This window comes from Phalangium opilio, unplaced genomic scaffold (genome assembly GCF_054372755.1).
Source record: "Phalangium opilio isolate 3A_F unplaced genomic scaffold, DU_Popi_V2 ptg000060l_1, whole genome shotgun sequence".
NCBI classification, from domain to species: domain Eukaryota; kingdom Metazoa; phylum Arthropoda; class Arachnida; order Opiliones; family Phalangiidae; genus Phalangium; species Phalangium opilio.
In genome coordinates this window covers 1,562,665-1,589,080 of record NW_028324177.1, presented here as the reverse complement: position 1 = coordinate 1,589,080, position 26,416 = coordinate 1,562,665, and the positions used below count along the sequence as shown (strand labels likewise).

The 26,416-nt window shown below is 37.0% G+C and overlaps 2 protein-coding genes and 1 long non-coding RNA gene across 3 annotated transcripts; 2 read left to right on the top strand and 1 right to left on the bottom strand.

The window, feature by feature from the left end:
* The first annotated feature begins 233 nt into the window (after nt 1-233).
* On the top strand, nt 234-883 carry LOC149666157 (uncharacterized). Its single transcript, XM_089841497.1, has 2 exons — nt 234-421; nt 478-883. The coding sequence occupies exons 1-2, from the start codon at nt 234-236 to the stop codon at nt 881-883; spliced, it is 594 nt and encodes a 197-aa protein (XP_089697623.1).
* A 1,403-nt stretch (nt 884-2,286) lies between these two features.
* Nucleotides 2,287-3,285, bottom strand: LOC149666156 (myb/SANT-like DNA-binding domain-containing protein 1). Its single transcript, XM_089841496.1, has 3 exons — nt 2,970-3,285; nt 2,711-2,905; nt 2,287-2,566 (listed from the first exon to the last, which is right to left on the bottom strand). The coding sequence occupies exons 1-3, from the start codon at nt 3,182-3,184 to the stop codon at nt 2,287-2,289; spliced, it is 690 nt and encodes a 229-aa protein (XP_089697622.1). The 5' UTR covers nt 3,185-3,285.
* A 5,039-nt stretch (nt 3,286-8,324) lies between these two features.
* LOC149666155 (uncharacterized) lies at nt 8,325-8,626 on the top strand. The gene is made up of 3 exons (XR_016368269.1): nt 8,325-8,335; nt 8,453-8,533; nt 8,602-8,626. It is a non-coding gene; the product is annotated as an uncharacterized LOC149666155 (long non-coding RNA).
* Nucleotides 8,627-26,416: the final 17,790 nt, after the last annotated feature.

Sequence of the window (26,416 nt, the reverse complement as noted above, 5' to 3'; positions counted from 1 at the left end):
TCACACGAAATTTAAATTTCCCGCCAAAGTGATGAAAATTCGCAGAGTGTGCCTCCACCTAGGTACCTACGACTTTTCTTCTAGAATAAATGGCTGATCGGCGAGGATTAAATGAATGGGCGTGCTTTATAGCTTTAAGCATCGAATTTGAAAGTGTGAATTTAAAATTAGAACAGTGTAGGTCTAAATTACGACGAGTGCGAAAAAGGAAATGTCAAATTCAGCAACTGGTAATGACTAATAGCTCCACTTTCGCTATGAGAATGCAGCTGAAACGGGAAAGTAGGCCTTGGTCACTCAGGTTAAATTTGCCCTCTTGGTGGGAGGATGTGTTGCCAAATCTTCCAGACAATCATTTCAAGCTCCACTTTCATATAAAAAGAAGCACATTTGACTATATTTGCAAATCTCTCAATGACAGGTAATAGAATTTTAATGTTCACGCCACTAAAGTTTCTGAACATGATTTGTGTTTAGATTAATCAAGGAAGACACGACGATGAGAAAATCCATTCCCGTTCCAATGAGAGTAGCAGCGGCAATTTTTAAGTTAGCATCATGTTGCGAATACCGAATTGTTTCCGAACTGTTTGGCATTGGGATTTCTACAGTGTGCCGATTGGTCACGGAATTTTGCGACGCTGTTGTGGATATATTATGGAAAAAACACATTCATTTTCCTCAAAATTACGAAGAGCTAAAAGATGCGGCTACCAAATTTGAGGCAGCTTTGCACGTCCCAATGGCTATTGGCACAAATGATGGTTGTCATATACCAGTATCTGCTCCTGTTGAACACGCGATAGATTATCACAATTATAAAGGCTGGAACAGCGTGGTTTTGTTTGCTGTTGCTGATCATATTGCAAGTTTTTATACATAAATGTGGGATCACCCGGGAAATGTAACGATGGCTATATATATAGAAGTTCATCTCTTGGAAAACTAATAGCAAATGGAAAGATGGATGAATACAAGAGAAATGTTGGAGGCACGGAACTCTCAACGTTGATTCTAGCAGATTCCGCTTTCCCTTTAACAAAACATCTAATAAAACCTTATCCCAATGGTGCTGATCTTCCACCTCAAGAATCACACATCAACTATTGTCTCAGCAGTGCTAGAAGAATTGTGGAAAATAGTTTTGGCCGCCTATAAGCAAGATTCCGTATTGTTAACAAACGAATAGATTTGGATATTGCGAACGTAAATAGCATAATTATAACATGCTGCATTTTGAATAACTTATGTGAAGATTTACACGATTCATTCAATCAGAATTGGATGGTTGACATTTTAGATGATAGAGAGATGGAAGATCAACCTGGTGATGAAAACCTGTGGTCTACTGAAAATGGTGACGATGTAAGAGAAGTTTTTAAAAAAAATGTTTGGGCTAATGTTCCTCGTAGAGTTTTATTATAGTGACTGCGCAAAAAGTCAAACAAATATAAATATATTTTAAATATTACTGTCTAGTCACTGTACAAATATTCCTTTGTAACTTATGAATTATTCAAAGTATTTAATAAATATAGAAAACTATTTTAAAAACTAGCAAACACGTTTGAGAAATATTCATGTACGAAATGGCAGCGAGTGTCTTCAGATGTGGAGGATTCATATGATTTACAAAAGGAAGCCAGGCCTCCTGGTATGTTTAGTGCGAGTCCTCGATGTCTGAAAATTATCTTTGAGAATTACTTTTGAGAAGTCTGAATGAATTTTGCGATAAATACAAAAAAAAAGGGAAAATGTCTCAATATTTGCTATTCTTACAGAATAGGTATGTTTAAACTTAAGCTTTGCCGCTTTGTATAATATACTTCAATCCAAAACACTTCATTTGCAACACAAGTAATGGTTAAAAATATTTAAGGGATTGACGATTCATTACCCGGGGCGAAGCCTAATCAGAGAAGCAAATTTAGGCTCCGACCCCCAGGTAATGAATCATCAATCCCTTTAATAGGAAAAATGAAATAAATATTATTAATAGGAAAATCAATCTTTCGTGTTTTTTGGATTGAAGAAAGAGCGGGCTGCATTATGTCAGACATCAGCAGAATCAAAACCAAAAAATTATCAGGGTATATCTACGAACAGCCACACGCCCTCATTTTCATAGAATTTGATTTTTGCAATTGTTCAGAAACTCGAATTTTTTTTTACTTTTTCGGATATGTTTACTTAAAACTGTTCATTCGAAAGGCAGCATTTAGTGATGAGATGAAATATATTTCAATAAATCTAGAAACGTGTGAAGAATTAAAAAAAAACCGAACGCTACGGCTCTGTGCTAGTCTTGGTAAACATTTTTTCCATTGCCGCAACCATTCTTTGTTGGAGTTCCAAAGATCTTTCTTGAAGGGACAGTTGCTGTTTTGAAAATTCATTTTCGTCTCGTCGACTTTCTTCAAGTTTAGAAAATAGATCCTTTTGAATGGCAATCATTTCTTGGAATGAGTTACTTCTTGGTTTTTTTGGGTCCTCGTTTCTTATTCTTTGAGGCCATTGAAATTTTATCACTCTGAGGTTCAACTTCTTGGGTATGGCTTGGACCAGCCTCAGAGAGTGTGGAAGAAGAGACTCCTTTGTCTACCAAATCCTTTGGAAATTCATGTATTTGAATGTCTTGTGACAAAAATGATGGAATGTTACTGTCCAGATTTTATTCCTCAATTAAAAATTCATTTCCGTTATTATCAACCATGACGTCATGAGCATTGTAATGGGATGGGTATCAGTTGTTTTTGGGACTTTTTCCACATCCATTGGTTCCTCAAGCGACTCGTCAATCAAATCTGGATTATTTGCTGGGAGGCGGCCAAGAATTTTGTGAACTGAAGAGTAATACTGCCAACGTGGGGGACTTGATCCAGTTTTGAGAGTTTGTTTAATTTCCCTTTATTATTTAATATATATGATTTTTAACAAAGACATTATGTAATCAAGGTGGACGAAATTACCTGTATTTCTTGGTAAGATTATCTATTTTAGTCTTTATTTGAGCCCCAGTTCGTATTACTCTGCGCTTCTGTAGCTCTTTCGCCATTATGTCAAAACATTTGGCTTTTCTTCTTGCAGCTCTCACCTTTGGCAAATAATCCTGCCAGATATCTAATACACACCGAGTTTCCGGTTCGGTCCACGATTGTCTAGTTGATAATGTCTTTTCACTCATATTTAGTTCTTAAAAACAACGCGAGTAGTAGTACGCCTTGACTTTTCAAATTGGCCGTCGTTAGGCCTAATGTTTGGAGACAGGAAAGCAGACTACGCGAAAAAAATTGACCCAAACCCGGAGAGAAAAGGTTAACCGCTAGACTTCGCTGGTTTATTAAACAAGCGTAACTTCAGTTTAGCTAAAATCGGTTTACAAATCTTTTCCGTGTGAAACACTAACCATAGTTTATGAAACAAACTTTAGCTTATTAAACCTGCTTTTTATGCCTCGTGTGAAGAGGGTATTAGCCACCATGAATGAAAGTGTTCCAACACTGATAAAAAATTTGAATTTTTAACCTGAAAGTATCTCCAGGAAGGTAATTATTAATTACTAACTTGTCTTCGTGAACGGCTGAACGCTGAATCAAATGATCCCAATGTCCAAACGTTTTTTAACCTGAAAGTATCTCCAGGAAGGTAATTATTAATTACTAACCTGTCTTCGTGAACGGCTGAACGCTGAATCAAATGATCCCAATGTCCAAACGTTATTTTTTGAAAAGTTGAAATAGTTATCTGAGTCACTTCCGTAAGCCCTAGCACAATGGCAAGGCGGAAACCGTTGAACCGTCCGTTGCGGTCTCGCGGATTTGAATTTTGACCATACCGAATACTACTACTCTATTGGCTAAATTATACCTACAGTGCTGCTCCCGGGTGGACGCTTCCTAAAGTGTTGCGAGAAGGTGGCGGGTGGATGTTAGGCATTTTTTTCCATGTTTTTTTCCCTGTCTGTCAAGAGTCAACCCCTCAAGTGCCAACCCCCCATAATTTTTGTCAACCCTAGTAGTTAGTGAATATATGGGGGTTTGTAATTCTTCCCAAGGATGACTGACTTAAAAGATTAATTAACCCTTTCATATGGTTCCAACGGCCGTTGAAGATCTGAATTTTCAACCTGGAAGTAAAACCCATCCTTTGGATGTTAATTAGAAATTACGTACCTGACTTTAAAATGTGGTCTCAACGACAGTTGAAGATTTGAATTTTGAATTTGGGATATTTTTTGTTAAATGGTTTTTAGGAATAAAGAAAGAAAGATAGGAGTTGACCGACCACCTGCATGGTACAGCACAACTTTCACCCAGCCGGGCCGGCCCTAATGGACATGGTGAAACCGTGGAAACTGAAAAGTTGCAAAACTTTCCATTTGGTGACGTCAGTGAATAGGTAAAACGTCACGGGCTTAGCTTTGGCAGTGGGCGGCCATGTTTGGTACCGCTTTGCTTCTATGGGTAAATAGCATGGGTGACGTCACACTAAAGCTTCTGAGATAGCTCTACTCCTGGGTTTTTTGGGCTCCGGCTGGTGTTTACTCAGACTCTTAAAAAATAAATAAAATAATAATAAAACTTTGGTTTAAATTCAACAAGTAGACCATTCTATCTTTGATTCCATTAAATAATTGCAGAGTGTCGAATTTTCTGTCGCGATTTTTTTATCAGAACTTTCATTGATAAACATAAGTTTATAAGATATGTTCCATAAGTATGACACTACCTATACTTTGTAATGTTAGAGACTTAATGAGAGCTAGTTCGAGATCGACGCGAGAACTGACTACACTCGGTTTTGCTGTCTTCCTATAAAGTTATATTTGCTGAGGGGGTGAGACGTCATTGGTTTTTCAGGCAATGAAATTAACATGCCAACAGATGGAGTCACCTTCTGGTGGCTATAGAGCTCATGTTAAATTCTGCCTCCAAAATGGTGAATGGGCGGAGTTTAATGTCACCCTCCCCGTAACCGATATTACTCTATTTAGTCTGTACTAAGCCTTTGACAGCGCTTCACCAGGCGCCGCTTTACGAGAATCTATGACGTTTCACCTACGTCACTTCATGACAAGCTCTCAGTAACCAATGACACACTTATGGAACATATCTTATGAATTTATTGTATTATTTAACAATGAATTTAAATGACTCTTACCTTATTTAGTTTTACTTCAAAAAGTCACGTTCGAGTTACGCAATTTAATATAAAAAGGTATTTTAATAAACGTGTAACACTCTAGTAAGGTATACCTACTGTACAATCGGGGTGCTATTAAGTTATATTAGATAACAAATTATCGATATTATGTTATATTTGCAATCGACGAAGGCCAAATTAGTTAAACCAATTATTTTATTGAAAATATTATATATATATATATTATATATATATTGTTATATCGGATTCAGTCACCCGTGAAAAAAAACGCGTTTTTCAATTTTATTACAAAATAATATAAATTTTTCGATTTTGCTTTTATATAGATACGTTTTCAAAAGTTACGCATCTTGTCTTATGACGTAATATCCGGTGGTATCTAGATCATCCAAAGACGATAGATATGGCTTTAAACCAAAGAACTTCGGGGTAATTTATAAGTCCCATCTAATGTCTTTGGAATGAACATACCTCCGAATGTTTCGCTTTAACCCAATAGCAAGCGGTCGAGATATTCTATTTACACCATTTTTTGGCTAATAAAATAAAGAAAGACTTCGACACGTTTAATTCTAAAATGTGCTTCGGAAAACCCATTAAGTGTTTGTTTTTTTTTTTGACCTAAGACGCGCGAATTTAGAATTTCCCAAAAAACTTGATTAGACGTGTTAAGTTACTACTTAAGGTATATTACGTATCTTTAGAAATGACAGTTGAGGAAATTCCCTTCAACTTTGTTTACAACGCCAGATGAAGTTTTTCGAGAACGTTTTCTTACAAATTATTTTTTCGTGAGTTCTTCCAATTGCATAATAGGATAGGATATCTTCGTCTCCAGACAATTTTGGATAAGAGGGATCCATAGGAGTTTTGGATATCTTTGCATCTTGCATGCCGAAGTCTTCGAGCATGAACGCTATTTTAGTTCCTTGATGGATTGTAAAGCTTCCGTCAATTCCTCGCTCAATCTGGATACCGAGGTAATACGAGGCGTTTCCTAGGTCCTTTAGCTCGAAGTGCTTATTTAGTTTCTCGTACAGATTGTTGATGGTGGCTTCATTCTCGTTCAACACCAACAGATCATCTACGTATAGTAGGATATACGTCCAGGTACCGTCTTGTTCCAATTTCGAGTAAAGTCCTGGATCGGCTTTGCTACGACTGAATCCTTCATCAAGTAGAATTTGATTGGCTTTGACGTTCCAGGCCCTTGCAGATTGCTTCAATCCGTATAAGCTGCGCTTGAGTCTGCAGACCTTCTCTTCATTTCCAGGTTGGATGAAACCCGGAGGCTGTTCCATATACAGGTCCTGGACTATGTCTCCATGCAGGAATGCGGTTTTGACGTCATAGTGTTTGACCGTTAGGTTCTTGGCTGCGGCGATGCTGAGTAGAAAACGTACGGTCTCGTACTTCACGACAGGTGCAAACGTCTCGTCAAAATCTTCGCACAAACTTCTGAGAATAGCCTTTGGCGACTAATCGGGCTTTATATTTGCTGAGTGCTCCATTTTGATCATGTTTGGCTTTGAAAACCCAACGACAACCAATGGCCTTCTGATTTGGTGGTAGGTCTGTTAACTCCCAAGTTCCTCTTTCATGTAAAGATGATATTTCTTCTTTAGCAGCATCTGTCCAGTTCTTCCTTTCTCTCGGATTTAAGTCGGCGAGTTCCTCCCATGAGCTTGGTTCGCGAGGATATTGAACCGTTGCCTTGTACGTCAATCTCTTTGGTGGAATGCCCTTATTATCCCTTTCCGATCGTCTTGGAAGAATAGGAACTGATGGTATTCTAGGAGAGCGATAGCTCTCTTAGATAAGACTTCATACCGACTTTAATGTATAAGGATGGTTTTTTCATTGGTTAAAACTTTTTTTGTATCGTATTAACTGCTTTGAAAAACTTCCACAGAACTACAATTCGGGCCCTCAATATGTGGTTAAAATTTCAAAAAGATCCACTCATTAGTTTATTTTATAAAAAATAAAGTTTCTAAGGGTGGTTTTCATTTGCATAAAATGATTCAGCCCTTTTGGTGAAAAAGTTAAATTTTCCCATAGAAATAACATGGAGTTTTTTTCAAATTTAGCCATTTTGTCGCCACCCTTTTGAAATGAAATATTCGTTTGTTACGTTTTGGAACGGTTTTATAACAAAATTTAAACCTTTTTCTAGGACCATTTTTAAGGTTTTTGAGAAAAATTAATTTTAAGTATGTTTAATTTTAAATTTTAAATTTTAAAAACTACCCCAATCTGCGATAGTTTAGCATGGATACGCTGTTTTATTGGTAAATATCAGCGCGACCAATATTGGCCTTTTTTTACGTATAGTTGCGTCATAATAATCCGATTGTTTTTTCTTAATGCCTTTTGGTTGAAATGGCCTATCGATAGTGAGATAAGACTGCTTTAATATTGCCGCCGTGACAAATTACCCCGTTTGTGGCCGCCATTTTTTTAAGGGGAAAAAATTTGAGAGTGGGTCCTTTTTCGTTGCCATTTTCATATTTTTTGAGGATTTACTCATGGATGGATTTTAAATATAATTATAAAATAGGTTTCAAGCTTTAATATAAGCCTAATTTCATAATTTTCCACCTTTGTATTGTCCCACAATCTATTTCTAAACTTGCCACTTTTTTTAAGGCGGTGAAATTGCGCTAAGCCTTGGCTTACCGTTAATTTTTGCCGTTTAAAAAAATGATTACCTCTCGTTGCCCGTTATTTCGCCTTCTCGTATCGTCGTACTTATTAAGTTTAGACTTTGAAAGTAGTGCTTTGTTTTCTTAAATATTACTTAATTGTATAAAATTTCAATATTATAATTGCGTAAAACGAATTCAATGTTGTTTGTTGATGGGACGCGCCTTGCATTTGAATTTCGTTCCCTCCCTTTAAGGGGCCGGAGAATTTTTCTTTACCGCCGTCTTTCGGTCGCTTCAGCCCTGAAAACAGCTGTAATGAGAAATTTTATTTACTAGGCCTAGGCCTATATAAATGTATGCGCTCAGTGTGTTGTTGTGTTTGCATTTTAATGCTTCTAATCGTTGTGCGCGTCGAAGTTTACGAATCCAACGTGTTTTGCGAAATGAAAATCAAGGGTGGATACTATCCTATATGATCTAGGCTTTAAAAGGAATTTGACGGCGACATGCAGTCAAGCAAAACGGTATTAGGCCTTGCATATGAAAATTTAAACCTTTTTCTAGGACCATTTTTAAGGATTTTGGGAAAAATTAAGTTTAAGTGCTAAATTTCATGTCTTTTTGCAAACTCTACGCATAAGGGTTTGTTAACAGGTTTCTAAACTGGTGTCACCGGCCAATGATAACAAATACGTACATCATTTTGTTCGTTGAAATTGCTGGTAAATTAATCGATAGATGACACGATCACTAAACCCTGTCAACAAACCAATTAATATTTTTTATTCAGACTCTTCCAATCATTTTTGTTGGGTAACTATTAAATTTTTTTATTATTTTTTTAGTGCTTATTTTTAGTTACCTAAGAAAAAATTAAACGATGACCAGTTTATTTATATAATGATTATTTTAACATTGCCCAAGAAAACAATAAGCAATAGCCTAATTTTAATTCTCACCAGGTGCCAACAGATGGAGTCACCTTCTGGTGGCTATAGAGCTCATGTTAAATTCTGCCTCCAAAATGGTGAATGGGCGGAGTTTAATGTCACCCTCCCCGTAACCGATATTACTCTATTTAGTCTGTACTAAGCCTTTGACAGCGCTTCACCAGGCGTCGCTTTACGAGAATCTATGACGTTTCACCTACGTCACTTCATGACAAGCTCTCAGTAACCAATGACACACTTATGGAACATATCTTATGAATTTATTGTATTATTTAACAATGAATTTAAATGACTCTTACCTTATTTAGTTTTACTTCAAAAAGTCACGTTCGAGTTACGCAATTTAATATAAAAAGGTATTTTAATAAACGTGTAACACTCTAGTAAGGTATACCTACTGTACAATCGGGGTGCTATTAAGTTATATTAGATAACAAATTATCGATATTATGTTATATTTGCAATCGACGAAGGCCAAATTAGTTAAACCAATTATTTTATTGAAAATATTATATATATATATATTATATATATATTGTTATATCGGATTCAGTCACCCGTGAAAAAAAACGCGTTTTTCAATTTTATTACAAAATAATATAAATTTTTCGATTTTGCTTTTATATAGATACGTTTTCAAAAGTTACGCATCTTGTCTTATGACGTAATATCCGGTGGTATCTAGATCATCCAAAGACGATAGATATGGCTTTAAACCAAAGAACTTCGGGGTAATTTATAAGTCCCATCTAATGTCTTTGGAATGAACATACCTCCGAATGTTTCGCTTTAACCCAATAGCAAGCGGTCGAGATATTCTATTTACACCATTTTTTGGCTAATAAAATAAAGAAAGACTTCGACACGTTTAATTCTAAAATGTGCTTCGGAAAACCCATTAAGTGTTTGTTTTTTTTTTGACCTAAGACGCGCGAATTTAGAATTTCCCAAAAAACTTGATTAGACGTGTTAAGTTACTACTTAAGGTATATTACGTATCTTTAGAAATGACAGTTGAGGAAATTCCCTTCAACTTTGTTTACAACGCCAGATGAAGTTTTTCGAGAACGTTTTCTTACAAATTATTTTTTCGTGAGTTCTTCCAATTGCATAATAGGATAGGATATCTTCGTCTCCAGACAATTTTGGATAAGAGGGATCCATAGGAGTTTTGGATATCTTCGCATCTTGCATGCCGAAGTCTTTGAGCATGAACGCTATTTTAGTTCCTTGATGGATTGTAAAGCTTCCGTCAATTCCTCGCTCAATCTGGATACCGAGGTAATACGAGGCGTTTCCTAGGTCCTTTAGCTCGAAGTGCTTATTTAGTTTCTCGTACAGATTGTTGATGGTGGCTTCATTCTCGTTCAACACCAACAGATCATCTACGTATAGTAGGATATACGTCCAGGTACCGTCTTGTTCCAATTTCGAGTAAAGTCCTGGATCGGCTTTGCTACGACTGAATCCTTCATCAAGTAGAATTTGATTGGCTTTGACGTTCCAGGCCCTTGCAGATTGCTTCAATCCGTATAAGCTGCGCTTGAGTCTGCAGACCTTCTCTTCATTTCCAGGTTGGATGAAACCCGGAGGCTGTTCCATATACAGGTCCTGGACTATGTCTCCATGCAGGAATGCGGTTTTGACGTCATAGTGTTTGACCGTTAGGTTCTTGGCTGCGGCGATGCTGAGTAGAAAACGTACGGTCTCGTACTTCACGACAGGTGCAAACGTCTCGTCAAAATCTTCGCACAAACTTCTGAGAATAGCCTTTGGCGACTAATCGGGCTTTATATTTGCTGAGTGCTCCATTTTGATCATGTTTGGCTTTGAAAACCCAACGACAACCAATGGCCTTCCGATTTGGTGGTAGGTCTGTTAACTCCCAAGTTCCTCTTTCATGTAAAGATGATATTTCTTCTTTAGCAGCATCTGTCCAGTTCTTCCTTTCTCTCGGATTTAAGTCGGCGAGTTCCTCCCATGAGCTTGGTTCGCGAGGATATTGAACCGTTGCCTTGTACGTCAATCTCTTTGGTGGAATGCCCTTATTATCCCTTTCCGATCGTCTTGGAAGAATAGGAACTGATGGTATTCTAGGAGAGCGATAGCTCTCTTAGATAAGACTTCATACCGACTTTAATGTATAAGGATGGTTTTTTCATTGGTTAAAACTTTTTTTGCATCGTATTAACTGCTTTGAAAAACTTCCACAGAACTACAATTCGGGCCCTCAATATGTGGTTAAAATTTCAAAAAGATCCACTCATTAGTTTATTTTATAAAAAATAAAGTTTCTAAGGGTGGTTTTCATTTGCATAAAATGATTCAGCCCTTTTGGTGAAAAAGTTAAATTTTCCCATAGAAATAACATGGAGTTTTTTTCAAATTTAGCCATTTTGTCGCCACCCTTTTGAAATGAAATATTCGTTTGTTACGTTTTGGAACGGTTTTATAACAAAATTTAAACCTTTTTCTAGGACCATTTTTAAGGTTTTTGAGAAAAATTAATTTTAAGTATGTTTAATTTTAAATTTTAAATTTTAAAAACTACCCCAATCTGCGATAGTTTAGCATGGATACGCTGTTTTATTGGTAAATATCAGCGCGACCAATATTGGCCTTTTTTTACGTATAGTTGCGTCATAATAATCCGATTGTTTTTTCTTAATGCCTTTTGGTTGAAATGGCCTATCGATAGTGAGATAAGACTGCTTTAATATTGCCGCCGTGACAAATTACCCCGTTTGTGGCCGCCATTTTTTTAAGGGGAAAAAATTTGAGAGTGGGTCCTTTTTCGTTGCCATTTTCATATTTTTTGAGGATTTACTCATGGATGGATTTTAAATATAATTATAAAATAGGTTTCAAGCTTTAATATAAGCCTAATTTCATAATTTTCCACCTTTGTATTGTCCCACAATCTATTTCTAAACTTGCCACTTTTTTTAAGGCGGTGAAATTGCGCTAAGCCTTGGCTTACCGTTAATTTTTGCCGTTTAAAAAAATGATTACCTCTCGTTGCCCGTTATTTCGCCTTCTCGTATCGTCGTACTTATTAAGTTTAGACTTTGAAAGTAGTGCTTTGTTTTCTTAAATATTACTTAATTGTATAAAATTTCAATATTATAATTGCGTAAAACGAATTCAATGTTGTTTGTTGATGGGACGCGCCTTGCATTTGAATTTCGTTCCCTCCCTTTAAGGGGCCGGAGAATTTTTCTTTACCGCCGTCTTTCGGTCGCTTCAGCCCTGAAAACAGCTGTAATGAGAAATTTTATTTACTAGGCCTAGGCCTATATAAATGTATGCGCTCAGTGTGTTGTTGTGTTTGCATTTTAATGCTTCTAATCGTTGTGCGCGTCGAAGTTTACGAATCCAACGTGTTTTGCGAAATGAAAATCAAGGGTGGATACTATCCTATATGATCTAGGCTTTAAAAGGAATTTGACGGCGACATGCAGTCAAGCAAAACGGTATTAGGCCTTGCATATGAAAATTTAAACCTTTTTCTAGGACCATTTTTAAGGATTTTGGGAAAAATTAAGTTTAAGTGCTAAATTTCATGTCTTTTTGCAAACTCTACGCATAAGGGTTTGTTAACAGGTTTCTAAACTGGTGTCACCGGCCAATGATAACAAATACGTACATCATTTTGTTCGTTGAAATTGCTGGTAAATTAATCGATAGATGACACGATCACTAAACCCTGTCAACAAACCAATTAATATTTTTTATTCAGACTCTTCCAATCATTTTTGTTGGGTAACTATTAAATTTTTTATTATTTTTTTAGTGCTTATTTTTAGTTACCTAAGAAAAAATTAAACGATGACCAGTTTATTTATATAATGATTATTTTAACATTGCCCAAGAAAACAATAAGCAATAGCCTAATTTTAATTCTCACCAGGTGCCAATGATAACTGCTACGAAGATAAATTGTTTGTCAAATTGCTGGTAGAATAAATGATTGATTAAGTCGCACGATCACAAAACCGTGTCACCAAAAAAACCAGAGCTGTGCTAATTAACTGGCAACTAATTGAATTGGAATTAGCAATTGGACAATTATGACTTAATTAGCAATTAGGTATAGAGGCTAATTAAATCCCTTTACACACTGATAAACAAATAAACCCTGTCAACCCCACTCTTGGACTACGGGACCATCTAGTAACGTTTGTTTAATCGAAACCACACCATTTATTTGCTTTAAAATTCGACAAAATTTCATTGAGTTATGAAGATTGAAGAAATTGATTAACGCGAGTTGATAAAGAAATTGTTTCATTTATTAATATTTGCTTACAGCAATTAATGATACTTTCATATTGGTATAAATTGTTTATTTCTGTTAATAGGAGTCAAAGGGATAAGAAAATGTTTTTATGAAATATATTTGTAGCTTCAAACGGGTCAACCATTTTTTAGATAACTGGAAAACTAAATGGTTTTGAATCAAAAAGAATGGAATAAGGAAGGAAAAGTTAGTTTATTTTTTCAAAAGATAACAAAATGGTTGGGAAATCATTTCCTATGTTCAAGGGGTAATGAAATGACTGGTAAATCTTTTCTTCAGTTAAAGGGATAATATTTATTAAAATGGATTAATTAGAACGAACATTAATTTATTAAAATGGATCAAAAAGAATGGAATAATGATGGGAAAGTTAATTGAATTTTTTAAAAAATAACAACATGGCTAAGAAAATGAGTCTTCAATTCAAGGGATAAAGAAATAACTGGGAAACGTTTTCTTATGTTCAAGGGATAAAGAAATCACTGGGAAACATTTTCTTAAGTTCAAGGGATAAAATTTATTAAAATGGATTAATTAGAACGGTCCTTTAATTTATTAAATAGATGAATATTGATGGAAAAAATTATTTGGTTCAAGAGATAACCATTTTTAAGTCAAGGAATAACGTAATTGCGGGTCAAAAGTGTCTTAAGTTTAAAGCAAAGCGCGGGTCCAGTGGATCCCCTACAAGTTGACTTTCCTTACGAACTCCAGTTTTGGCTTGGAGAAGGCAGGAGGCATTTGTGGGCGGGATTTATAAGTGCCCATATAAATCCCGCCCACTAGCCTTTGCCAAGCCAGAACGGGAGTTCAGGAGGAAAGCAAACTTGTAGGGGATCCACTGGACCCGCGCTTTGCTTTAAGGTATTACAAAATGGCTGGGAAACCATTTCTCCCGTTCAAAGCATAAACAAATGATTGGGGTAACCATTTATTATTTTAAAGGAAATAAAACTTTTCTAAAATGGATTAATAAGAATGGAATATTAGTCCATTAAAATGAATTAAAAAGAATGCAATAATTTTGGATGAAATTAATTTATTTGGTTAAATGCTTTTTGACCAAAAATTGAATGAAAATTAATATGGTGATGATGCTACAAAAAATATAAGAAAAAATATATTAATTATCTTCAATGAAAATTTTTAATTGAAACTCAAGAAAAGAATTGAGAATGCAAAAATATTTAAAACTTAGGCTTTCAAGATATTAATGAAAAAAAAAACCCCAATAGTAACTTCTTTTCCTGTGCCCCAATATAATAAAAGTGTTAACTTTTTTAAATGTGGTTTAATACTTACAAAATATTTACAGTGATGTTTCCATATTGTTGGTTGGGATGGTGGTGGTTGTGCTTGGGGTGGTGGTGGTGGTAGTGGTGGTTGTGGTGGTGGTGGTATTGACCGGCAACGGGTCGTCTATCATGTAACCGTATATAAGACAACTATATATATATGCTTGAGCCTTTAACACCTTTGGCGGATTTGTGTGCGATATACTTTTTTATATATTTCATTTTGATCTTACATGCAGAGATTCTCTGTCCTACAATTTCAGTCTAATATCCCCTTTTCTCTAGATACTTTTATACCATAGAATATCTTTCTACCCCATTGCCAATATTAGAACAAAATTACGCTATGAAAGCCATGGCAATAACAGGCTCTAACTAATTTTGCTTGCATTAGGGCTACCTAGGGATAGCAGGGAACTTCACTGTCTTTTTTATTTTCAGTAGGGAGCTTTCAGATGGGATAGTAGTACGTCACACCCTCCCAATTCTTACCGCTGTTCTGGTAGCCATATTGGGTGGTCTCGGCTTCATTCCTGCTTTAAACCCTCCAATATGGCAGCGTAAATTATGTCACGAGACTTAGCTCCAACTGAAAGCTCTCTATAACATTTTATTAAATTTAAAACTAGTTTCCCTAAATGAGACCTTTAACGAAGTGCATAGAAGTTTTTAGGTAGCCCTGGGAAAAGCAATCGAAAATATTTAGTACCTCGGTTTTGCGGACACTCCCGCATTATGTGGCCGGCCTTCTTGCACTTATAGCAAGTCCGGACCCATTGCCACCGTCCGCGACCGCCGCCTCGTCGTCCGCCCCGTCCTCCGCCTCGTCTTCCGCCCCGTCCTCCGCCCCGTCCGCGACCGCCGCCGCCTAGTCCGCCTCCGCCGTAAAAGTAGGCATTTACCACTTTTATATTTTTGCCTTCCATTACTAAACCCAAACCGACAAACAAGAAATTTCATTGAATAGTTTACAATCAATTACTTTCTATCTAGTTTAAAGTTTAACAATAAATTTTAACATTATAACTTCAAATTTTATGACTTAACTTCAAAACTCGTTAATTAATAATTTTAACTATTAAAAATTGTGTTTAAAACATACTTACGAGGTTGATAAACGGCTTGCTATAACAAGTACTAGTACTATCCCGCCAAAAATATTCCCCGGGCTAGGGGAAGTACCATTGAGCAATTAAACTGGAGTGATAGCATGATTTTACAGAAACGTTTCCAGGTTAAATTGCTCCATGCTACTTTTCCAGACTCCAGACTCCCAGAGGGCAATAAATTAAAAAGCTTATTCTCTTGACTTCTATTTTGGCGGGAATTGTTACAATTTCCACGTCGTTCCGTTCTCTTAAAATTCCGAAGACTTCTAAAAGAATATTAATTGCCACGAATCTTAATTTTTACGGTTTTATATGATTTATAAACTTAAGTATTTTTGATTTTTTTATGTTCCTATTGTACAATAACTTTTGTTCTCATTTCAGATTGTGAAATTGTCTTATTTACTCTTAGTCTTAATAGGTTTCACTTTCCCTTGTAATTATATTATCTTCATTAATTTATATTGTATTTTTTTTTCTTTTTACAATTTTGACACTGGGTTCTTTCTGTGCGCCTAAAAGGTACCCTGTGTACTAGAGGGCTGCAAACTGAAAAAAGTCATTCCCAAAGCCTGCCAACTCCAATGGTAAAATTTTCACAAACGCCACAGCCACCCTAACGCCATTGCTATATTTTCAACTCCTCCCTAACGCCACACTAAAGTTCATTTCATTTTTGAATCTCTGCCAAAGCCAATTTTGAAGTTTCACACGAATTCCAATCCCTGCCAAAGCCGATTGACAGATTTAAAAATCTTTCCAATCCCTACCAAAGCCAATTGATAAATTCAATAATATTTCCAATCCCTGCCGAAGCCAATGTGAAATTTAACAATTTTTCCCATCCCTGCCAAAGCCAATGAGAAATCCGACAAGTTTTCTAATAATCCCTGCCAAAGCTAATCCTTGACCAAACTAATGAGATATCCGACAAATTTTCCCATCTCTGCCAAAGCCAATGAGAGCTCCAACAAACTTTCTAACTCCAAACACAAAAGCATTTAACCTAACCAATTTTCATTTATATTTACCCCAACGTTTCCCAGCCGGCCGTGTGGTATATTATGAACTTATATATTATGCAGGTTTTCCAACGTTATCCCACTGCATTTTTTCAATTATTTCTATTATAAACTCGAACGTTGTTTATAATTGTAGTTTTAATTTTACGTTCAATTTAAGGCGACAGAAAAATTTATGACTTAAAAAGAACAAATAGTTTTAGTTTCGTTTTCTCTCGCACAGCAATGATTTTGATTTTTTTTGCGGAGGGACGGCTGTACCAGCCGCGACCGTCATGTGCCGTCTGTGTGGGGTTGAACTTCATGCATCCCGCTTGCGCCAAAACAACCGCGTGGGAAATTCAAAGAGGAAAAATTGACTAATATCACTAATGCCACCCAACTCCAGTTGAATAAAATAAGGCTGGCTCTTAATGCCACCAACTCCATTTGGATACTATAAATGCCAACGCCAGCCAAAGCCACCTGAATCCAACAATAATCCAGTCCCGACCGACTCCCGTATAAGTTTTCGAAATATTTCCACTCCCTTCCGACTCCGTTCCATTTCAGAGATAATATTCCCAAAGCCACCCAAAGCCAAATTATTTATTTTACCCAACTCCAACTCCGACCAAAAATGAGGGAGTCCCTTGGCTTTCTATGGAGTTGGAGTTTTCCCAAAGCCTTTGCAGTCCTCTACTGTGTACCTTTTATTCAGCCAATTCTTTGTGTTTGGCAAGTGGGTTCTCTGTGCTCTCATTAATTGGGTTCTTTGTGCTCTCATTAATTGGGTTCTTTGTGCTCTCATTAATTGGGTTCTTTGTGCTCTCATTAATTGGGTTCTTTGTGCTCTCATTAATTGGGTTCTCTGTGCTCCCATTAATTGGGTTTCTTTGTGTTCCCATTAGTTGGATCTCTTTGTGTATCCAAATTGCAAGTTCCAGTGTGGGATTAAGGTTTCCTTGTGACCCATTGCAAACCGTGTCAAATACGGTACTGCTTGAACTGATTACAACTCTGCAGAGGTTGAAAAAGATTTGCTTTCTTGTGCGATTCGTAAATTTTCGTAATGTTTTATCGGGAGAAAATAAAGAGAAAAAATAAATGCTTAGCAAAGCAAAAAGAAAGAGCCCAAAATAAATTGGAACTGTTAGTTAACAGTAAAGCTTTGCAAAAAAAGAAAGCTAAGCGAGTTAAGAATAAGAAATTATATCTGAAAAACCAAGACTATTTTCAGAGAAGAAATGCAAATAACTATGTTCAGCGTAAACTTGCGCTTGGTACAGCAAAAGGTTGTAAAAGGGCTATGGCACCAGGTGGCACCACTAATGTTGCTTTTTGCTCAAAAAAATTAAAACCCAAACATAAACCAACTAAAGTAGATAAATTTGGTTTTGCGAAAAAGCTCCTCAATGCGGGGATTTTCAAAACGAAAAACCAAAAAATTATAGCCGAAAGCTATAAAAGGTTTTTAGTCAAACGTCTAACTGAAAGACTGGTGGCGTCAGAGTATTTTAACGGTGAGACTAAAAAACGACGCACGAAGTCTATCTCTCACAAGCTAAAATACCAAGTGCTAGCTGGTACAATATTGCATTTGAAAAGGCAATTATATTCGGCTTACCACGCCCAACTAACGAGCATTGTTAGTGAATTTAAGGATTTTGTTCAGAAAATCAAAGAAATTGGGTCCATTGACCCTGGCAATTTGGCAGAAGTTGTGGGTGGGAAAAGGCTTCACAGTAGCATGAAAGAGGCCTATTTTCTTGAAACTACCTATTATGTGATTGGCAATAATGGTAAAATATTGAAAAATGGCGATGAGTCACATTACGGCAAAATTTTTAAATTGGATTCTGATGGTAGTATAAGAAAAGTTCTGAGACACCGTGCTGCCAGTTCGACTAAAGAATTGTTTGTTGACGAAATGGGAAATATCGTTGACATGAAAAACAATAACGCAACTAGTAATGTTGAACTAGTTTTACAAGTTAATGAATCGGGAGTTGTTACGAATCTCTTCAACATTGTTGAAACTGAAGAATCCAAAAGCAAATTTTGTGATCAATGAAGGTGGGTTTATTGAAACCTTAAACAAAACTGTATATTGGGAATGCAGTGTTATTTGTAATGTTCGAACTCGAGCCATTGCAAAAGTACTAGCTTTCGTAAACACAGTTGCCAATGCGAATGAAAAATCTTTGACTAAAATTTTTGACTCTGATTTGGACCTTTGCGAATTAAGAAAACAATTTTGCAAAAAATCAAACGTGTCTATACCACCAGATGGGGACGAAATAGTGGTGAGAATAGTTCCGTTCCTAGGACACACTGCTTACTGCGCTGATAGCGAAGAGTGCCAAAGTCATTTGCGTGCTTTAGCTGAACTGGCTCCTCACTATTCGGGAATTAGAAATATTCTGAATAATATTTATCACGTCAAAGCGTTACTCAACGCGTTAACTAAAATCTCAACTGAAATTGAAAGTGGTGATTACGAGTCTGTGACGAATGTCATGGCGGAATTAAGGAAAACCCTTGCTACACGTGGGAAAAATTTAAATAAGGAACAAAACGATGCTCCCGAAGGAAGCGTTAACGCTCCTCAGCCGAGTCTCGATGAAAGTCAAATCTTGAGTCTTTACGAGAATCAATTCGCTCGGGCAATGCTAAACACCAACGAGTTTCACGACACGCCCTGCGACTGCTGTTTAAGATTACTGAAAAAATCTGATTTAAGAGCAGTAGAAAAACTGGTAAACAGAGCTGTTTTTGAGAACGAGGCCTATCTGATTTTAAGAGCTGGCTGGATAATGAATAATTCCGACACGAGAGAAGCAGACATGCTACTATGTCGTTACTGCGCTACGGATTTGGGAAAGGGTAAAGTTCCCATCAGATGTTTTCTGAACAACTTGGCGGTTGACAATCCTCCACTAGATGTCACCAGTTTAAACATGTTTGAGAAAGTCTTAATTCAGCTTGTGAAGGCCTTCCACACTGTGCTGCGGTTAGGCACCGAAACCAACTCCAACATTCAGTTTGGCACGGTTAAAGCTTTGAAGGGAAGAGTAATTTATCTTCCAATACCCGTGGAGAAAAATTTGAAGATGATTCCCAAGACATTGCCCAAAAATCACGAACTGCATATCTTGGTCAATGGCGTTCCCACAGCGGACAAAAAAGTTTGGCAACAGGTTGTTTGCCTCGAAAAAGTGTTGAAAGCATTCAGTGTGCTGAAAAAGATAAACCCTTTTTACAAAGACATTGATATTTCGACAATGAACGAGGATTATATTTGTGGCACGCAACAAATTGATGGAAATGAAAATTCATTGACTCCCGAAGAATTACTGAGCGTAACAGATTCACTTGCGTTAATTAATGATGGATCTGATGCGTTGACACGCGCTTCCAACAGAAGGACCAGCGGATAGTAGTCACGACGTCCAAAGTGACCAAAACGCTTCGAACATGCAGGAGCACGATGAAAATCAGTCTAGCCTTGCACCAGGCGACGCCTACAAAATTCTAACACAGCCCGAGTCTTTGTTGCGAAAACTTTCTGAAGGCGAAGCCAATGATCTGTACGATCATTACTCTATTCATCCGGTGAACGTCCAACCACCGAAGGATTTATTGGGTGCTTACCAAATGAAGCGCGTCGAGGCGGAGCCGGTTAGCACTTGGGACAAAAATCTGGAATACATGAGCTTCGTTCATTTGTTCCCTCGGGGTCGCTTTGGCAAGCACGATGATAGACCATTTGGGAAAATAACGGAAACCGAGTATCGTTTATCCCGTCTTTTGAACAAAAGTCCAATTTTTAGACGAGATTACGCCAATTTGTTCCATTCTTATCAAGAATGCGAAATGAAAGCGATTTCTAGCAGTTTGAACTACGTTCTTCGTGTTAAAAACCCATGCCAATTGGGGTTGAAAATTTGCTCAATCGAGTTGAATCTGGCGATAAAGAACTTGAGAGTAATTTAGCTACTTTCTTGGGTCATATTCGAGGAACGAAGGACTACTGGTATAAAGTTCTTAGATACGTTTTAGCGATGATTCGGGAATTTGGTCCTCCCACCTGGCTTCTAACTTTTAATCCGGCCGAGTACGATGATATGGAACTGCACGATCACTTGAGAAAAGTGAATTCAGACGTTCCAGGAGTAGAGTCGATGACGGTGGCTGAATTGTTGAATTTAGACCCACTTAGCGTCAATTTGCACTTTCACAACAAAGTGCGGTCGCTGTTAAAAAACTTTGTCTTGTGTAAGCAAAATCCAGTTCTTGGCATGATAGAACATCATTTTTGGAGGGTTGAATACCAATCTCGGGGTTTACCTCACTACCATATGCTTTTGTGGGCCAAGGACGCTCCAAAGATTGGAACTTCTTCGACCGAGACTATTTTGGATTACGTGCAAAAACACGTCACGTGTTCTATGCCAAGAGCATCGGTAAGTCCGGAACTACACCGGCTGGTAAAAAAATTCCAAACTCACAAATGCACCTCCAGTTGTTATAAGAAGGTGAAAAATTCTAAAAAAGGATTGAAAGTGTGTCGTTACGGTTTCCCTCGAAACGTAACAAACATTGCTACTATGAATTCTGTTACATCAGTTACTCGTCACCGTAAAATGAAAAAGGTGCAGAAACGACTGTATGACTTGCCGAGAAAACAGCACGAAGTTTTAATCAATGATTACAATCCCACGCTACTTTTGGCTTCCAAAGCCAACATGGATTTGCAATTTGTCGCTGACAAATCGGAAATAGTGGCAAACTATGTCACGGCTTACGTGACAAAGGGAGACCGGGCTGACATGGACCAAACTTTTGCCGAGTTAGGCAACGAAAGTTTGTCCAAAAAATTATTTGCCTATAGATTGAAATCTTTGACGTGCAAGCAAATAGGAATTTATGAAGCTCTCGATATGATGCTGGGCCAAGACCTTTACAACAAGTCTGACAGCACTAAATTTATAAACACTAACTTGAAAGAAAACCGATCGAGAATTTTGAAAGGTTACAAGGAACTCGCGCGATTGAGGGAAACTGACCCCGAAAGCACGGACACTTGCCAAAAAGGGTTCGTCGACGACAAATATCCGAATCGTCCTGACAGCTTGGAAAATCTAAGTTTGCGGGAATCTGGTCAGTTTTACGATTATGCGATGCGCTCTGAGGGTGTCGAGAAAAATGCGAATGTAATCTAGTTGAAAAACAATCTGGGTTTCATGAGAAAGAGAATTAAGCCGTACATAATAGATCACTTTATTCACGACCCGATAGAGGAGAAAGAACAGTATTGTCACGCTCTGTTGATCCTCTTCAAACCGTGGCGTGCTGAACCTGAGCTATTGGACGATTTTGAAACATACGCCGATGCTTTCGAAAACTCGCTTTCGGTGTTAAAAGATATGGGAGAATATCACGAGAAATTCTCGGTTTCCAAAGAAGTTGAAAAGAAACGGAAGGCTTCTAAAAAGGCGAAAGAGCCCGAAACCATAATTTCGGGGGCTGAAAGTGACGACGATGAAAATGCGCTACAAGGGAAAGAAACTGTTATCGAAACTGAACACGCGATGGCTGATGTGGAAGCTGCCATTGCCGCGCCAACGGGTTTGGCAGCGTTGAATGTTAATGGCGTAACATTACACAGATTACTAATGTTGCCGGTCGATCATGGGCGTATCGCCGAATACCATTCCCTGAGTTCTGACAATATGAGCATTATGAAAGAAACGTTGGGAAATTTAAAACTGTTAATTATTGATAAAATTTCTATGGTCTCGTCGGTTTTACTGACTCACGTTCACTTGAGGCTGAACGAATTTTGGGAAATGAACCAACCATTTGGTGGAGTTGTATTTATCCTTGTTTTCGGAGAATTTTCCCAATTGCCTCCGGTTCAAGGAAATCCCGCGTTTATCAAAATCACTTCCGAAGAAGCTAGACTTAGATTCAATTGCATCGGAGAAAGTGATCTTTGGAACTTTTTTAAATACGATAAACTTACGCAAAATGTTAGGCAAGCCAACGACCAAAGTTACGGCGACATTTTAAGCAGAGTTAGAATTGGAAATATCTCCAAAGCTGATGTTGCAACCTTAGAAAGTGGATTGGTCGCTGGAGGAAAAAACATCGAGGTGGCTATGGTCCTTTTCATTAAACTGTCCAATGAAGGGTTTCACCCAATTTGTTTGATGCCTAAATTAGTCATTTGCGAAAAATTCAACTGCGAAATCCTGCGTATAAACGGCAAGAAAGTTGAAGTCATTCCTTGCCAGGATAGACTCGCTGACTATGGGAAAAAATGAATAAAAACATTCTTAAGAGACTGCAAGGGCTAAAAAACGAACCGTCCAAAACGGGCGGTTTGGAGAGCGAGTTAGGTCTCTGCGTTGGCTGCCGAATAATGGTCAGAAGGAATATCAGTTTTGAAAAAGGCGTTGTAAATGGTACGATGGGTTTCGTAACTGGATTCAAGAAGGACGAACAAGGAAACGTTGTTGGCATTTTTAGAGTAGATCGCGAACCGAATAACGATGACGCTAACACTGACTTTTTAGTTGAGAAAATTTGCGTCAAATTTTTGGCAAGGCAAGCATTTAAATTAAGCGCTCCAAGTTTCCCGTCATCCTGGCATACGCTATTACGATACACAAAAGCCAAGGCATGAGTTTAAAATGCGCCATTATGGATTTGGGTCCGAATTTATTCGGAACGGGCATGGCGTACGTCGCTTTATCGAGAGTGACGTCCTTAGCCGGACTCCATCTATTACAGTTCGATCCGACTAAAATTATGGAGCCATAATGGTGTATAACAGGCTTCGCAAAAAATATAGGCCAGATCTGCCTCTATTGAAAATAACGGAGTCAAAACAAAGCCGAGGTAGAAAAAGAAGTGCACCTACTCTATCTAAAAGCCTTTTAGAAGGCGAGGAAGAGAGATGTGACGATACGGTGCAGAAAATGCCAAAGAAGAAAAGGAAGCACCAACAGAGTTTGGATAGTTTTCCCGTGAAAGGTTTAAATAACGATGATCAAGTAACATGCTATTCAAATAGCGTTTTGCAACTGCTCTTATTAGTGCCCGAATTAAGAGAATTGGTCAAATCTTACAACGGATTATTCGTAGAAAAACCAGTTTTACGCTGCCTCCATAAAGCAATAAACGACATCGAGAGTTCTCAAGATAGATTTAGCCGTAAAGGCTTGGAACTGAGAATAGCTGTTGGTAATCACTTTTCGCTAAATGAGCAACAAGACGCCAGTGAATTTTTGTTGGTCATCTTGACAACACTAAACAAAGAAATGGAAGCCGATTACTCTAAGGCTCTAAAAGATATTTTTGGTCGAAGTCTCAAAACGTTACCAAATGCCCCAATTGTCAAGTTGAACAAAATTCGGAGAATATTGTTCAAAGCAACATTTTCAATCTTCCACTAGAAAACCGAGATAGAATTGATTGAAAATCTTTAGAAAAAGGATGAGATTAACAGAAATGCGATGCGTATTTTGTGATAATGCTACAATACAAGAGCGTGATGTATTGATATCCAGTGGAAAGTACGAATAATTTTTTTTCTTCAAAATTTTATAACCTTTTCATTGTCCCTTTGGTAACCCACGCGCAAAACAATAATTGTCATGTTCTAGCAGCACTGTTTCCAAACTTAAAGCTAAGAGTTGCCTGACAAAATTTAAAAAAATTGACCCTCAAAATCTCATATTTAAATGAACATATAATAGCCAGTAAATGCTAAAGTTTTCTTTCGCCTCCTCCCCCTCCGCCCCTTTACATAACTAATAATATATAACGAAGAACAAAATTATTTCGACATAAATGCTACGAGCAATGCATATTTTCAAGTTTGAAACATGCAATTTAAAGACTATTTTCGTACAATTACAAGCGTATTGTATCAACACGTGCCAGCTGCTAAGCTTCAACAGAAAGATAATTCATCATAGCCATTATAAAAGGTTAAAACTACACAGCTAAAAAATATGATCATCATCATTATAAAAAACAACACAACAAGACTTCGATAGACAGATCAACAAATATAAATATTCAACTTCTATGCCGAAACAACAGACACTTTAGACTGGCGTGTTCAAAGAGTGAGAGCGTCTGCCGTCTTTGGATTAAGAACAGCAAAGACATTCAAAGAAATAATCTTTCTATTGGCTTGAGTCAGTGTCTATAGAACGTCAAGCTGTACCAAGGCCAAACAATACATGTCAATTATTTGGTTTCCCTGCATAATTATATAACGGCTTGGGAAGCCTTGCCTTCAAGTTCATCAACACAATAGAAGCTCATAACAGATATGAATTCGCTAAAAAAAAAACTTTTTTGAACAAAAGTTGCTTCAACGTTATTAAAATTTAGAACAGCAATGGTTTGTTACGAAAATTATGTACTTTACTATGTTGGGAGTTTGGGCGCACTCCTGTAAGCCAAGCTTCTGGGCGACAAAGTTTTGAGGGAATAAGGGACTTGTCAGCATGCCTACCCTACAGGAACTGACTACCCCGCGTCCGCGGGTGGTGAAATACCCCAAATCCCCCCTCCTTCACCACTCGATTAAACCTCAAGTACTTCACTCGTTACTCTAAAAAAACCCAACTGTGATTAACCGCATAATCATCTTGGACTCCATCGAAACGCCTTATGAACGTTATTTTACGGACGTTTACCAAACAAAACCAGCTCGATGGAATTAGTAAAATAAAGCTGCCAATTAATGACGCTAAGCAGTAATGCAATCTGAGTTCAAAAGAAAAAAATATATAAAAAAATAAAATGGACTGGAGGTGTCGCTAACAAAACAAAATCACGCGCGATGGAGCTAGTAAAAAAGCTACCGATTAATGACATTAACCAATAACGCCATCTTAGTTCAATAGTGAAACACAAGGCTCCTAATTAACTGTGAACTAAACTGCAGACTCTACATCAATAAAACAAAACCAAGCGCGATGGAACCAGTAAAAAAAGCTACCAATTAATGACATTACCCACTAACGCCATCTTAGTTCAATAGTATTAAATATAGAAAAAAAATAAATCAACTGGATTGAAGATGTCAATAACGAAATACAAGGCACCTAGCTCATTAACTCTCTGAACTGAACTGCAGATTCTACAATAGCAAATCACTACCCTTTTTAAAAAGCATTTTTAAGTATACTAACAGTATTTTAACAAACTCCCCCTTCCCTTTTTTATACCTTAAAAAATTTAACATTAAAATCCATGCTTACTATTTTTCTGGCTATTATATATTCTCAATTTTACAGTCCTAGGATTAAATGTGTATAAATATTTTTTCATCATCGAATTATTCACTTGAGGGGTTAACAAAATGACTATTGGTGCTCTAACGTTAATGTTGAACTTTTCACACTTTTTAAATCCAACCTTTACGTATGACTGTCTTTGAACATTTTTTTAATCCCTCTCATGTATTCATAGTGAAACTTACATTTTAGATTCATTTAAAATTAATTATAGTTATTCATAGCTTTTCCCTGTTAAGGTCTATTTTTTGACAGTTAGGACGCTATCACTAATTATTCTCAAAAGCATTTCTGGTGTCCAAAATAATTTTCCTTATAATGAAACCCTTTAAAAAATACGCAGCTATTAGCTTTAAACGTGAAAAACAAAATTTTTATTTACTGGAAAATAATTATAATGAATACCATAAATAAATAACAACCAGGGAAATTCAATTCCAAATTGCGTGCTATAAATAAACGTAGCAATTATCAATCCAAATGTGTTTTTAAAATAAATCTTTAGCACATTCCAATAAAATAATCATGCGTGTTTAAACCTTGACAAAAAGTTTAACCAAAATATTCTTAAAGCAATTTATTGTTTTAATGATTTGAAAGTAATTATTGAACAGCCATAACCTTAAA